The 14,638-nt window shown below is 38.5% G+C and overlaps 2 protein-coding genes across 3 annotated transcripts in view; one reads left to right on the top strand and one right to left on the bottom strand.

Moving 5' to 3' along the window:
- The window catches only part of OSBPL1A (oxysterol binding protein like 1A), a 238,509-nt gene that overhangs the window by 205,270 nt on the left and 18,601 nt on the right, over nucleotides 1-14,638 (top strand). For both annotated transcript variants that reach the window (XM_058277558.1, XM_058277559.2), the window contains 3 exons: nucleotides 11,498-11,632; nucleotides 12,473-12,570; nucleotides 13,364-13,546. In XM_058277558.1, coding sequence (XP_058133541.1) covers nucleotides 11,498-11,632; nucleotides 12,473-12,570; nucleotides 13,364-13,546 — 416 coding nt within the window. The remainder of the gene's footprint in view (nucleotides 1-11,497; nucleotides 11,633-12,472; nucleotides 12,571-13,363; nucleotides 13,547-14,638) is intronic.
- Nucleotides 4,964-14,638, bottom strand: part of CABYR (calcium binding tyrosine phosphorylation regulated) — a 46,715-nt gene continuing 37,040 nt past the window's right edge. Inside the window, exon 5 of the mRNA XM_071208501.1 lies at nucleotides 4,964-5,118. Within this exon, the coding sequence (XP_071064602.1) occupies nucleotides 4,979-5,118 (140 nt within the window). The 3' untranslated portion in view covers nucleotides 4,964-4,978. The remainder of the gene's footprint in view (nucleotides 5,119-14,638) is intronic.

The raw sequence follows: 14,638 nt of genomic DNA, 5'->3' as shown, positions 1-14,638 counted from the left end.
TATGCTGGCAAGGCAATTCAATTAGGTAGGACTTCCTTCAGTGTTACTAAATCAAGCAAAGATTTTAAAACCCCTGACTTGATAAGGATTTTGTTACCTTTCACTAGAGTTCTAGGCTCCTCAGTGTCTGGGAAATATACCAGCGAGACTTTTCCAGGCTCATCAAACCACTCTTCATGTAATTGTTTCCTTCCACTCTGATGTCCAATGCAATTTTAAGAAGAAGTGGAGAAAATGAAAATATATCTCAATGAAATGAAATATATCTTTGCGATATAATACTTTTTGATGAAGTATTTCATATCTTCTCATGAGCTTTAAATATATTTTCTTCAAAACTGCACATTTAACTCATTCAAAGTCTGCCCCTAACCTGAGGGCCAAGCCTCATGATGATGAGACTGGTCACCAGATCGGGAGGAGTTTGATGTTATTTTCTAATTCAAATAGACATTCCATCTTTGAATTCTAAATCTAAAATAGATAGAAAGCTAGATAACATTTGGAGCTTTGCCAAATCTGGCACATTATAAATACTGATTTGAGGGGCTAGAAGAAGCAAGGTAGTTAAATAAAACTTGGCACCTACACACACACAAATAAAACTTGGCGCGCGCGCACACACACCCAACAATGATCTGAATTCAGAATATCCCAAATCTGGCACAGTATAAATACTGACTCGAGAGGGGCTAGAAGAAGCAAGTTAAATAAAACTTGGCACCTACACATACACACACACACACATACACACACACCTGACAATGATCTGAATCCAGAATACACACACACACACACCTGACAGTGATCTGAATCCAGAATACACACACACACACCTGACAGTGATCTGAATCCAGAACACACACACACACACACACACCCCGCCCCCCCCCGACAATGATCTGAATCCAGAATATCCCAACATGGGCCAGAAGACCTTTTCTAATGCTGTGTCTTTCCTTTAACTGAAACTGGGAAGATGTGGGGTTTACTGCAGATTAATGGTGCCTTGTTAAAAGAGGCTTCATGGATAGCAGTACTGTACTGGTAAATCTCCATTCGTTTGGTACTCTGGATATGATTTAGTATGGTGCAAGGTGTGTTTTTGTTTTAACTAGAAGATGGGCAATTGTGAAAGGAGAAGTGGGAAAGGAGGACAACATGGCATCTCCAGTGCAGGGCATTGCCAGGCCTCTTGGTGTTTAGGGAGACAGCAAGTAAAAGTCCAGTGTCCGAAGGTGGGTTCGCTTAAAGCCATCCCTACCTGTGTACCCCTGGAGTGTCTTTGTCAGCTTCAAGCGAATGCAATTGAAAGACCATTGTGCTGACCCAGGCTTCCAGCCAGTGCTTAAATCCTCCTTCCACAGCCCATCTGATAGTTGTCCCACCTTTGGCTTAAATACCTCCAAGGAGAGGGCTTGCACTGCCTCCCAACTATGAAAATATTCAGCCAAGGAATATTCTTTTGTCTGGTATTTTTTCCCTCGTAGCTTTTCTTGTTTCATCATCCCTGTGTTTTTCACCGGTTGCACTAAAGTGCCCGCCCTTTGGTTTGGTTTACACATACACACTCCTTTCCTGCTCCATTTCCTTCATTTCCTTGCACCTTGCACTCACGCCCTAGTCATGTTCCCCCAGGCTGGTGTGTGGGAGCTGAGGAACCAGGTAACAAGCCACAGAAGGAGGTGGAAGCAGGCTTTGTCCACAGCGCCCCTCCAGGGGCTTCCAGGAGTGCCTTCTCCTAGTGTCTGGGAGTGATTTCTTTGGGCATGCCCAGTGGTATTCAGATGGCAAGACCGTCTCATGAAATAATGAACTCAGTATGTTAGAAATCTTGCAAAAAGGGAAGAACTGAGTAGCACAAGGTGGGAAAGGGACATTTAACTCTCAGAGACTGTAAATCTAAGAAAGGGGGGCACTTCCACATCCTTGGTGACTGCAGGAGGTAGGGCGGGCTTGTGGAGCATGACCCTATGGAGGACAGAACTCCAGGTAAGGAACAGAGCCACGACCACTGCTGTCAGTGGAGGCCAGAAGGCCACTCGGTGCTGGGGTCACACACCTGGGCAAGGACCCTGCCAGCCAGGGCAGCCGCACGTAGCCTAACATTTATGTTGGATTTTCTCTCTATTAACCAGGGTTTAAGTAGTTAGGTATTTGGCATTTCAATGGTAGACTTTACATTTATAAAATATTTTCCTCTTCAGTTAAGATCTAACGTGGCTTTGCCTTAAGGTTGTTATATATAGTGTTCAAGTGAAAAAGCAGCCCTCTCCTTTTTTTTGCTTCTCAGTTTGTCAGCTGATGAGCAGTTGCAATTAAGAATTTCTTCAGTTCCATCATTGGTTAGTATTAATTTGCATGGATAAATTTAAACTTTGCTTTTAGCTGGGTCACAAGGTAGAATTGCCTGGCATAAATATTTAATTTTTCCAGCTGACTGAAGCTCTTAATGATAAGAAGAGTATCCTAGCTAATGTTTCTTCCGGGAACTTGACCTTCATAATGTGTATTGTTGCTTTTCCTATTACTAGAATACACACGCCTACTAATTAGTTGTATACAACATCAAGAGAACCAAAGTTCATTGTATTTAGAAATGAAAATAGTGTCTCTGAACTTCCAGGAACTCTGAGAGGGAAGGAAATAATATGTTGTTTGGGTCATTGAATTTTTCATTACATGTCCAGGGTGCTGTAGATTTCAACAATTAATTTAATTGCAAAATTATTTTAAAATAATTACAAACTGATAGAGACAATGAAGTTGCAAGCACATTGCTGTTTGTTAAAATAGAGTGCTATTTTCTCCTGAGAGTCTAGGTTATTTTTATCGAAATCTGGATTTCTGTGCTTATGTTCTCTCAACTCATTTTCTCTCCCTCCTCCTCCTTTTTCTTCTCCTCCTCTATTACTTGTACCAGATGGGTAACTTTCTTTTTTTTTGTTAGAGAAGTTATAGGTTTACAGAAAAATTATGGAGAAAGTACAGAGTTGTCATATGCTGCTACTCCCCTACCCACCCATCCCCAGTTTATTAACACTTAGCATTAGTGTGTTACCTTTGTCACAACTGATGAAACAATATCATTGTAACTATACTATTAATTGTAGTCCGTAGTTTACATTAGAGTTCACTGTTGATGTTGTACAGTTTTATGGGTTTTTAAATTTTTTATTCTGGTTACATATAGACAACATAAAGTTTCCTATTTTAACCACTTTCAAATATCCAGTTCAGTGGCATTAATTTAATTCAGTGTGGTACTACCACCATCCATTACCCAAAGTTTTCCATAGCCCCAAACAGAAACTTTGTACCAATTAAGCATTAACTCCCCATTTCCTACCCTGACCTTGGCTCCTGGTAACCTGTATTCTAGTTTCTGACCATGAATTTGCATATTCTAATTTTTTTTCATCTAAGTGAGATCATACAATATTTGTCCTTTTCTGTCTGGCATGTTTTACTTAATATGATGCCTTCAAGGTTCCTCCATGGATCAGAACTTCATTCTTTTTATGACTGATATTTTATTGTATGCATTTACATCTTGTTTATTCATCAGTTGATAGACACTTGGATTGCTTCCATCTCTTGGCAATTGTGCAAATATATTTGAGTTCCTGCTTTCAGGTCTTTTGGGTATATATCTAGAAGTGGGATTGGCGGATCATATGGTAATTCTATGTTTAACTTTCTGAGGAGTTGCCAAACTGTTTTCCACAGTGGCTACACTGTTTTACTTTCCCACCAACAATGAACAAGCCTTCCTATTTCTTCACATTGTAATACTTATTTACCTTTTTAAAAAAAGAAATAGTATCCATCCTAAAGGGTATGAAATGGTATATATTTCATTGTGGTTTTGATTTGCATTTCCCTAATGGCTAATTATGTTGAGCATCTTTTTGTGTGCTTTCTGGCCATTTGTATATTTTATCTCAAGAAATGTTTACTCAAATCATTTGCCCATTTTTTAATTGGGTTGTCTTTTTGTCGATGAGGTGTAGGATTCTTTATACATTGTGGTTATAAAAATCCTTAAGGGAGGAAGCGGACTTGGCCCAGTGGTTAGGGCGTCCGTCTACTACATGGGAGGTCCGCAGTTCAATCCCCGGGCTTCCTTGACCCGTGTGGAGCTGGCCCATGCGCAGTGCTGATGCGCGCAAGGAGTGTCCTGCCACGCAGGAGTGTCACCACGCTGGGGAGCCCCATGCACAAGGAGTGTGCCTTGTGAGGAGAGACGCCCAGCGTGAAAGAAAGTACAGCCTGCCCAAGAAGGGTGCTGCACACACGGAGAGCTGACATAACAGGATGACGCAATCAAAAGAAACACAGATTCCCATGCTGCTGACAACAACAGAAGTGGACAAAGAACACGCTGCAAAATAGACAGAGAACAGACAACTAGGGCAGGGGGGAGAAGGGGAGAGAGAGAAATAAATAAATAAATAAATAAATAAATCTTTAAGGAAAAAAAAACCCTTATGGGAAATGTGGTTTCCAAATATTTTCTCCTATTCTATAGGTTATCTTTTCTTTTTCTTTTTAGAAGGTACCAGGGATTGAACCCAGGACCTCATAGCTGGGGTGGGAAGCAGGCACTCAACCACTTGAGCTGATTCTGTACCCCCTGTAGGTTGACTTTTTTACTTTCATGATCAAGTTCTTTGATGCACAAAAGTTTTAATTTTGAAAAACTCCCATTTATTTGTTCTTTCATTTTGTTGCTTTTGTTTTTGGTATAAAGCCTATGAAATTATTGCCTAACACAGGGTGCTAAAGAGTTCCATGCTGTTTTTCTAGAAGTTTTTGGTTTCAGGTGGTTAACTTTTCATTTCCTTTAATGCTTGCATTCTGAGTAATTAAAAGAAGTAAAAAGGTATTTAAATTATTTATTGTAGAATATAATATTGAATTCAAAGAACCTTTACTTGTAGAATTTTAGGAACTTTTCTAGAGTTTGAGAAATAATCTACCCATTTAACTGCTGATAAGTTTTTTGTCCCTTTTGCCTTGGTCTCCAGAGTTTTTCATTAACTTGATAATTCATGTAAAGCCTGGTTAACTGGTGTTGAGCACTCATCCTTCTGGCGATTCTGCTTGTGTGTTTCCCTGTGGAGAGGAAACATATATGTGAGAAAGGGTGAATGTACACAGTGATTTTTCAACTCTTTAGAGTCCCTGGATCAGGATTCCTGAGGAAACAAAGCAAAACCACTTTGGTACAAATACTCCCATTCTACCCGAGCAATTATTATTAGGGAAGGGCGAAAATGCCATAGTACCCCAGAGCATTCTTATTTCCTTAGTGAGCATTTTATAGTCTTAATGATGTTTATCATTTGGGGAATGGAGTGGGGTGGGGAGCTAGAACTAAACTTTCAGGTAATTAAAGTTTTCTTCATTCCTTTAAAATTAATAGTATCCCGTTGTGCACGGAAGAGTGAGATGTAGAAAGCAGGAAGAGAGCTGAGCCAGAATTTGTACCATCTGTGTCACATACAAGTCAAAGGACAGCTGTCACCAGGTTTTGTTGCCGTTATAGCCAGCCCCTGTTGTTTTTGTGTGTGGATAGGACATCCATCCATTTGACACTGAGAAGCCAGCCAATGGGATTACAGATGACCCCTCCCGGCTGCGGTGTTAGGAGTTGTTTCCCTCCTCTCTAACCCTTTTGAAGTCTGAACCCATAAGCCAGGCTGCTGTCAGAGTAGCTGCTCTGCAGCGTGGCTCCCAAGGGTCCAGGGAACATGTCCTGGAAAAGCATCCTTGCCTCAGTGCAACCTTGGAGGACTTGGAGATCATGTGTATTATTAATAATAATGAGAATAGCTAACATACATTGTTCACTTAATGTATGTATGACACTGTTCCACATGTTTTATATGAATTCATTCGTCTAATCTACACAAGCTCGTTGTGAGGTAAGTAATGAAATGACTACTTTGGAGATGTGTAAGACCCTTGCCCATAGTCACACAGGCAATGGGAAATAGATCTGGAATCCAAAGCTGGGGCATTTGATTTCAGAATCCATCCTTTTTTCCTACCTTTTTTTTAAATTCAACTTTATTTTGTACATTTAATAATTGAAAATATAAGTAGTTATTAAAAAGTAAAAATAAAATTGAATAAAAGCACGCATTTCTCAGTTAAATGTATTGGATACATATAATTTTTTTAAATCATAAAATATGTTCTACAATATATTTGGTTCATAGTAATGGCTTGCTTCGCTCAACATAATGTCCTCCAGGTTCATCCATGTTGTCATACACTTTCTGAGTTCATTTCTTATTACAGCTGCATAATATTCCATCATGTGAGTACATGACAGTTTGTTTATCCATTCATCAGTTGATGGATACTTGGTTGTTTACAGCTTTTGGCAGTCGTAAATAATGCCGTTATGAACTTCGGTGTGCTGTTGTTTGTGTCACTGCTCTCAGTTCTTCTGAGTTATACCCAGTAGTGGTATTGCAGGGTCATGTGGCGGGTCTATATTAAGTTTCTTTAGGAACTGCCAAACAGTCCTCCGTGGTGGCTGTACCATTCTGCATTCCTAACAATAGTAAATAAATATTCCTATCTCTCCACATCCTCTCCAACACTTGTAGTTCTGTCTTTTTAATAGTGTGAAATGATATCTCATTGTAGTTTTGATTTGCATTTCCCTAATCATTATTGATGTTGAGCATTTTTTCATGTTTTTTTGCTGTTTGTATTTCTTTGGACAAATATCTATTCAGGTCTTTCGCCCATTTTTTAATTGGGTCATTTGTCTTTTTTTTGTTGAGTTGTAACATCTCTTTATATATCCTAGATGGTAAACTTATCTGACATGTGATTTCCAAGTATTTTCTCCCATTTGAGTTAGTTGTGTTCTCACCTTTTTTAAACAGTCCTGGGATATGCAAAAGTGTTTAATTTTGAGGAGGTCCCATTTATCTATTTTTTTCTTTTGTTATGCATACTTTGGGTTTAAGGTCCAAGAAACCACCACCTACCAGAAGGTCTTTAAGGTGTTTCCCTACATTTTCTTCTAGTAGTTCTATGGGACTGGCTTTTATATTTAGGTCTTTGATCCATTTTGAATATGGAGTGAGGTAGGGGTCCTCTTTCATTCTTTGGTTATATCCAGTTCTCCCAGCACCATTTGTTGAAGAGACTGTTTTGTCCCGTTAACATGGACTTGGTAGGTTTGTCAAAAACCAATTGACAGATGGCGGACTTGGCCCAGTGGTTAGGGCATCCGTCTACCACATGGGAGGTCCGCGGTTCAAACCCCAGGCCTCCTTGACCCATGTGGAGCTGGCGCACGCACAGTGCTGGTACGCGCAAGGAGTGCCGTGCCACGCAGGGGTGTCCCCCATATAGGGGAGCACCACGCGCAAGGAGTGCGCCCCATAAGGAGAGCCGCCCAGTGCAAAAGAAAGAGCAGCCTGCCCAGGAATGGCACCGCACACACGGAGAGCTGACACAACAAGATGACGCAACAAAAAGAAACACAGATTCCCATGCTGCTAACAACAGAAGCGGACAAAGAAGACGCAGCAAGTAGACACAGAGAAGAGACAACCGGAGTGGGGGGGGAGAAGGGAAGAGAAATAAATAAATAAATCTTAAAAAAAAAAACAACTGATTGACAATATAGGTGAGGGTTTATTTCTGGATTCTCAATGCTGTTCCACTGTTTGATGTGTCTATCTTTATGCTGTACCATGCCATTTTGACCACTGTAGGTTTGTACCATGTTTCGAGGTCAGGCAGTGAAATTCCTCTCATGCCATTCTTCTTATTTAGAATGCTTTCGGCTATTCAAGTGCACTTCCCTTCCAAATGAATTTGGTAATTACCTTTTCTAATTCTGTAAAATAGGCTGTTGGAATTTTGATTGGTATTGCATTGAATCTATAAATCAGTTCTGGTAAGATTAATGTCTTCACCATATTTATTCTTCCAGTCCATGAACACGGAATGTCTATTTGTTTAGGTCTTTTTTCATTTCTTTTAGCATTCTTCTGTAGTTTCTGCATATAGGTCCTGTACTTCTTTGGTTAAATTAATTCCTAGGTATATGAGTCTTTTTGTTGCTATTGTAAATGTAATTTTCCCTGATTTCCTCCTCATATTGTTCATTACTAGTGTACAAAACATTACTGATTTTTGTGTGTTGATCTTATATCCTGCCACTTTGCTGAACTCTTTTATTAACCAAAGTAGCTTTGTCCTGGATACTTAAGAATTTTCTAAATGCAGGATCATGTTATCTGCAAACAGAGTTTTACTTTCTCTTTAATTTTTAAAAAAAATTTTTTTTGATGCCTTTAATTTTTTCTCTTGTCTAATTGCCCTAGCTAGAACTTATAGTACAATATATCAAATAACAGTGGTGAAAGTGGGCATCCTTGTATTACTCCAAGTCTTAGAGGGAAAGCTTTCCACCTTTCCCCATTGAGTACAATGTTGGCTGTGGGTTTTTCATACATGCCTTTTATCATATTGAGGAATTTTCCTTCTATTCCTGTCTTTTGAAGTGTTTTTATCAAAAAAGGATGCTGGATTTTATCAGATGCCTTTCAGCATTGTGGGCATGATCGTGTGGGTTTTTTCCCCTTTACTTTGTTAATGTGGTATCTTACTTTGATTGGTTTTCTTATGTCAAACCAGCCTTGCAACCAGGAATAAATCCCACTTGGTGGTCATGTATAAGTCATATGACATGCTGTTGGATTCTATTTGAAAATATTTTGTTGAGAATTTTCATATCTATGTTCATTAGAGAGATTGGTCGGTAATTTCCTTTTCTTGTAGTATCTTTATATGGCTTTGGTACTAGGATGATGTTGGCTTCATAAAGTGTGTTGGGTAATTTTCTCTCCTCAATTTTTTTTGAAGAATTTAAAAGGATTGGTGTTAATTCTTTTTGAAGTTCTTGGTAGAATTCACCTGTGAAGCCATCTGGTCCTAGACTTTCCTTTGCTAGGAGATTTTTGATGACAGATTCATTTTCTTTATATGTGATTGGCTTGTTAAGTTCTTGTATCTGGTAGCATCAGTGTACGTTGTATATTTCTAGGAATTTGTCCATTTCATCTAGGGTGTCTAGTTTCTTAGAGCGCATCCTTTTAGCCATTTTACTACCTGTGGAGCTTAGGACCCTAATCCACTATTATCTCATCTCAATCCTTACCATAATTACACCTGAGACAACCCTATTTCTAAGTAAGGTCACATTCTGAGGTTCCAGGTGGACATGAATTCTTTGGGGGCAGGGGAAGATACCACTATTCAAACCAGTACAAGAGACTTGAACTAGGCCTTGAAATATGGGCAGAATGTAGAAGGGCTAAGGGAAGAGGAAAGGCCATTGCAGGGGAGTACTGGCTCTGATGAGGCTTTTAATCCAGTCCCTAAAACAGTGCCTGGCACTGACAGGTGCTCAAGTAAATATTTGTTTAATAACAGACTGAACAGGTCTAGATTGGAAGTAGTACTCCTCTCTTTTATGTTAAAAGAAAATTTTATTCTCATGAAGTATTGGTGGGAATATAAACTGGTAAAGTCTTTTTGGAAGACATTTAGCTTGGTGTAATATCTGTCAGTCTTTTAGATGGGTATAACTGACCCAGAAATTCCACTTAATGTACTTTAAAGCAGTAATTACCCCTGTACTTAAAGATATATGATTAAATATATCATGGTATATCTATGTATGGACCTTTTCAGTTATTTAACAAGTGTATATAGCATGTACTAATGTGCTTAAGACTGATCTAAGTGCTTTGCTAATATTAACTTATTTAATTGAATCTTATAATAATACTTTGTAGATACATACTATTAGTTGCATGTTATTGATGAGGAAAAAGGCAAAAAGTTTTGCTTGGCCAAGGTCACACAGGTAGTAAATGGCAAAACCAGGAGTGAAACCCAGTTTGGTTCAGTGGTCTGACCATAATGCCATCCACCGAGTACAGGGAGCTTGATAGACTCACATGAATGCATGTAGCAAGACCTCGAAAATACCGTGAAAGGGGAAAAAAGCAAGTCCTGAGTTGATCCACAGAGCTGATCCCACGCGTTAAAAAAACAAAGCAAACAGGAATGTATATCTGTATATCCACATTATGTGTATCCCTAACAGTTGATGATGCTTTGCCCTGGGGAGAGAAATAGGAAAGGGGAGTAAAGAAGCATTTTCATGTTTTAATTTTTATATTATTTTATTTTATACAAAGAGTTCTGTGTTAATCTATTGTTTTTTTCAAGAAAAAACACTAAGTTTTTAAAGCAGAATGAAAGAGTCTGGAAAATCTCAATTATGACAAGCTGGGTAGTACAGTTTTCCTGACTTGTCCCCAGCAGTGAATTTCTGGGTTTAATGGGATCTTTAACAGTGTATATTGTTGAGCATTCTTTTCCTTTTTTTTCTTTTTAAAATATCTTTCGAGGTTCTTTTTAAAATCTCTTTTGAGATTCCTATTCTCCCATTCTCCCTGGTGAGGCAGCAACAAATCTACCATTTCTCTTAATTAGGTTGTGCCGCTAAATGTCTGTACTTGTTTAAATACTTGCAGTATTTAATGGTTATGAATGTGCATCTTTTCTTCTAATGTGCTCTGGTTTCAGTTTTGTGAAGGGCACATTATTTTTGACTGCAGATTGTTCAGAATGTGGACATTTAGGAAAAAATATCAGAGAAGTCAGGTGGCATTCAGCTTGGATTGTCTCCTTGGAATTGAACCTGACCATAGGACCTTAACCATCAGGTTCCAGGAGAGACCTGATCCTCACGGAAAACTAAACAGTGGGTGGGAGAAGGTTGGGAAGAAAATCAGAGAATTCTTTCTACTAACCTTAGGATACTGAGATAAGTTCATTACTTAACTATTGAAAAGGCCTCATGGTGTTGTTGCTTGATGATGGCACAAGACAAATAGCTGTTGAGACATTGGGGAAGGTCAGAGACCGCCCCCCCTGCCCCGCCCAGTCATTAAATTATTTCTGAGCATCTACTGTGACTGTGTCATTGTGGAAGACAATTTAAAATTTGTTCTGTTAAATACACAGTAGCCTTCTGATACCCTAGACCACAACTTACCCTAGATGAGTGCTCAAAAAATTCATTGTTGTCAGTCAAAAAAGTCTATTTGAACTTTCTTTTTGGAAAATTACTCGCAAAAATGGTATATGTGGCAGATCCTTAGCCCATTATGAAGAATTTTGGTTTTTGTGTCCCACTTCCTAGTTCAGATCTAAGGCAGTCTTACTAATAATCATCATCTCATGCCCGCCCCTAGACTGAAGTGTGAAGCCAAGGAAAGCTTGGGTAGTTTGGGGGAAGATTAGTGAAACTGAACTGACAGTTCATTGTTTGCTGATTTCTGGTACCTCCTTTCCAGGATCATGTTGTGTAAAGATAGCAGCAGAGAAATTTGCTATGTCTAGTAAACATAACAGCTTCCAGTTTTGTTTTATTTTTTAATAGGAACTCTCTAAGATTACGATGCCAGTTATATTTAATGAGCCTTTAAGCTTCCTACAGCGACTAACTGAATATATGGAGCATACGTATCTCATCCACAAGGCCAGTTCCCTCTCTGATCCTGTGGAAAGGATGCAGGTATGTATCAAGTAAGGCCTGGAAACCGTGGGCTACCTCACAACCACCTTTCCCCCCCACACATGAAAGGGTGAAGTCCTGTGTGAGGCCGGGAAGCCTTGTCACAACCTAATCAGTGTGTCTGGAGTGGTCTCTGCTTTCCTTCCTCCTGCCCCCATAACAGAAAGACGGATGAGGCTGTCATTGATGAGCTGTTTCTAAGTCTTAATTTTAAATGTAACATTGGAGTGCCGGGGGGGAAATAAATTCAACCTCCCGTAAGTATACATACTACTGTATATTAAAACAAAAGACAAGGAGTTTAGCTGTTTTATTTTCTTTTAAATAGAAGATGTTTATGTGAAATACACTAATGGCAGATTACAGTAGACACATTGTTCTCCTTCAAACCAAAAAGAAAAGGATTCTAAACAGAATCTTTCTGTTCTTTTATTTATATAAATCAGCTTTTGCTCATTGGACTTCACACCAATTTAATAGTTTAGTTTTGCATCTCTTGTTTCCTATCATAAGAGTATTATATTAATACCTTAAAAGAAAATAGTTACATGAATTAGAAGTAATTTGGGGTATGAGAGGTTTTTATGTACTTGAGAGAATTCATAGCACCCTTTGCATGATATAAAATCACAGTTGAGAAGGCACTGTAAGAAGAAAATCAAAGCGGTTTTCATTCTGAAAATCCAAATTTCTATATTGAGTTGCTATAGCCAAAATAAAAATCCAAAATAATTTAACTCTTCAGAATAATTTTGTAAATTACTGTCTTCAGTAAAATTTCACTTCCAGAAAGAATGAGGCTAGGCTATTTTTAACTTCTTCTAATGCTCTGTCCAACAGTGTGTAGCTGCATTTGCTGTATCTGCAGTTGCTTCTCAGTGGGAACGTACTGGAAAGCCTTTCAATCCACTACTGGGAGAGACTTACGAATTAGTTCGGTGAGATCTTTCACTGTATTCCAGATGGATAGTTGGATTTGCATGATTTATATAGCTTTTCAACTAAAGAGGAAGAAATATAGTTTGTGTGTCACCAAGAACAATTTTGTGTGGTTGGAGCATTTTTATGGTTTTTTAAATGCTGCTTATTATTTTAGGGACTGTGTGTGAAATATTGAAACGTGAAAATACATTATGAGAAGTAGTTAATCATGAGGATTTCAGTATTGCTGACTATGTGGGATTAATTATCCTCCTTTTCTCCTTATGGAGATAATAAGAAAGAATTTATTTATTTTTTTACGACCATATAAAGTATACCAACATAAATTTATACTATTGCCATAAAGGTAATGATTGCATATACAAGTGCAGTTCTGTTTGCCTGCCCAATCGAGAGAATTCATTTGACTTTAGCTTTTCTATATCCTTCTCTTTGTTTCTGCACAAAATTTTCTTTTTTATTCCATGCATATTTGAAAGTGGACACACTAGATTTCTCTATCGTAATAGAAATGGAAAGATAAGTTTTAAATTTATGTGGCTAATGTTACCATTTAACGCAAATCATCCAAATTCATGTGGATGTTTATTTTGATACATTCAAGTAGCTAATATTATAATACCATTGGATTTAGTTGTTTGGGTTGCAGTTGTACAATTTCTGATACGTTAAGTTGTTCTTTCATCAGGATAATAAAGAATTGTTTCTTTATTGTGGCTGTTTAATAAATTTACATTGCTTTTTGACTGAAATACTAATGTATAATCACAATGCACTTTTTTTTTTAAGAGACGACCTTGGGTTCAGGCTCATCTCTGAGCAGGTCAGCCATCACCCACCAATTAGTGCATTTCATGCCGAAGGCTTAAACAATGATTTCATCTTTCATGGTTCAATCTACCCCAAACTCAAGTTTTGGGGGAAGAGTGTAGAAGCAGAACCCAAAGGAACCATCACCTTGGAGCTTCTTGAGTAAGTTGTAATCAAATCATTAAAATCTTTTAAGTAATATACCTTATATACACACACACACACTTGCACACAGACCTACTTTGTGGTTCAAAAGCTGGGGGAAAAAAACTACCCAAAACAGCTTTTATAAATTATAAATTCCTACATCCATGTAAGAGAATTTGAAAAACATGGCAATAGCTGTTAATCAGTCTGTAAATGTGTTAAAAGTTTACCTTTACCTTGATGTGATTGTCATACTTAGATCCATTTTAAGAGGGAATGAAGTTAATCATTCCATGAAGTTCTTATGAAACTAGCTATCTGTATATCATGTTGTAAATGTCTTGGTCTATTTAAGCATTTTTCTGAATGAATCCACTTTGAGAAATATTGATAATACCAATTGTGTAGCCCATCTTAGTTAGACATAACCAGTGAAAATACACTTTTGGAATAAAGACTAAATAAAGACATTCTCGGATGAAGGAAAACTAAGAAATTTTTATACCAATGGATATGCTAAACATACTAAAGGAAATCCTAAAGGTGGAAGGCTGGAACCAGGGAGAAACTTGCAAGTTTAAGAATGAAGGAAGAGCACAGAAATAGTAAATATCTGGGAAATATGATAGGCTACTTTTCTCCTCTTAGGTTCCTTAAACCATGTATGAAATTGTAAACAAAAATTATAATACTGTCTGGACAGGTTTTCAAAGTATGTAGAAAATAGATGGTTGTAAGGTTTTTATATTTCTTTCTTTTTTTTTTTTTTAAAGATTTATTTCTTTTTTTCTCTCTCCTTTCCCCTCCCACCCCGGTTGTCTGTTCTCTGTGTCTATTTGTTGCGTCGTCTTTGTCCGCTTCTGTTGTCAGCGGCACGGGAATCTGTTTCTTTTGGTTGCGTCATCTTGCTGCATCAGCTCTCCATGTGTGCGGTGCCATTCCTGGGCAGGCTGCACTTTCTTTCCCGCTGGGCGGCTCTCCTCACGGGGCGCACTCCTTGCACGTGGGGCTCCCCTATGCGGGGGACACCCCTGCGTGGCAGGGCACTCCTTGCGCGTGTCAGCACTGCGCATGGGCCAGCTCCACACGGGTCAAGGAGGCTCGGGG

This window comes from Dasypus novemcinctus, chromosome 16 (assembly GCF_030445035.2).
Source record: "Dasypus novemcinctus isolate mDasNov1 chromosome 16, mDasNov1.1.hap2, whole genome shotgun sequence".
Taxonomy (NCBI): Eukaryota; Metazoa; Chordata; class Mammalia; order Cingulata; family Dasypodidae; genus Dasypus; species Dasypus novemcinctus.
Note: the sequence above shows the minus strand (reverse complement) of the source record. Positions and strands in the feature narration are given on the sequence as shown.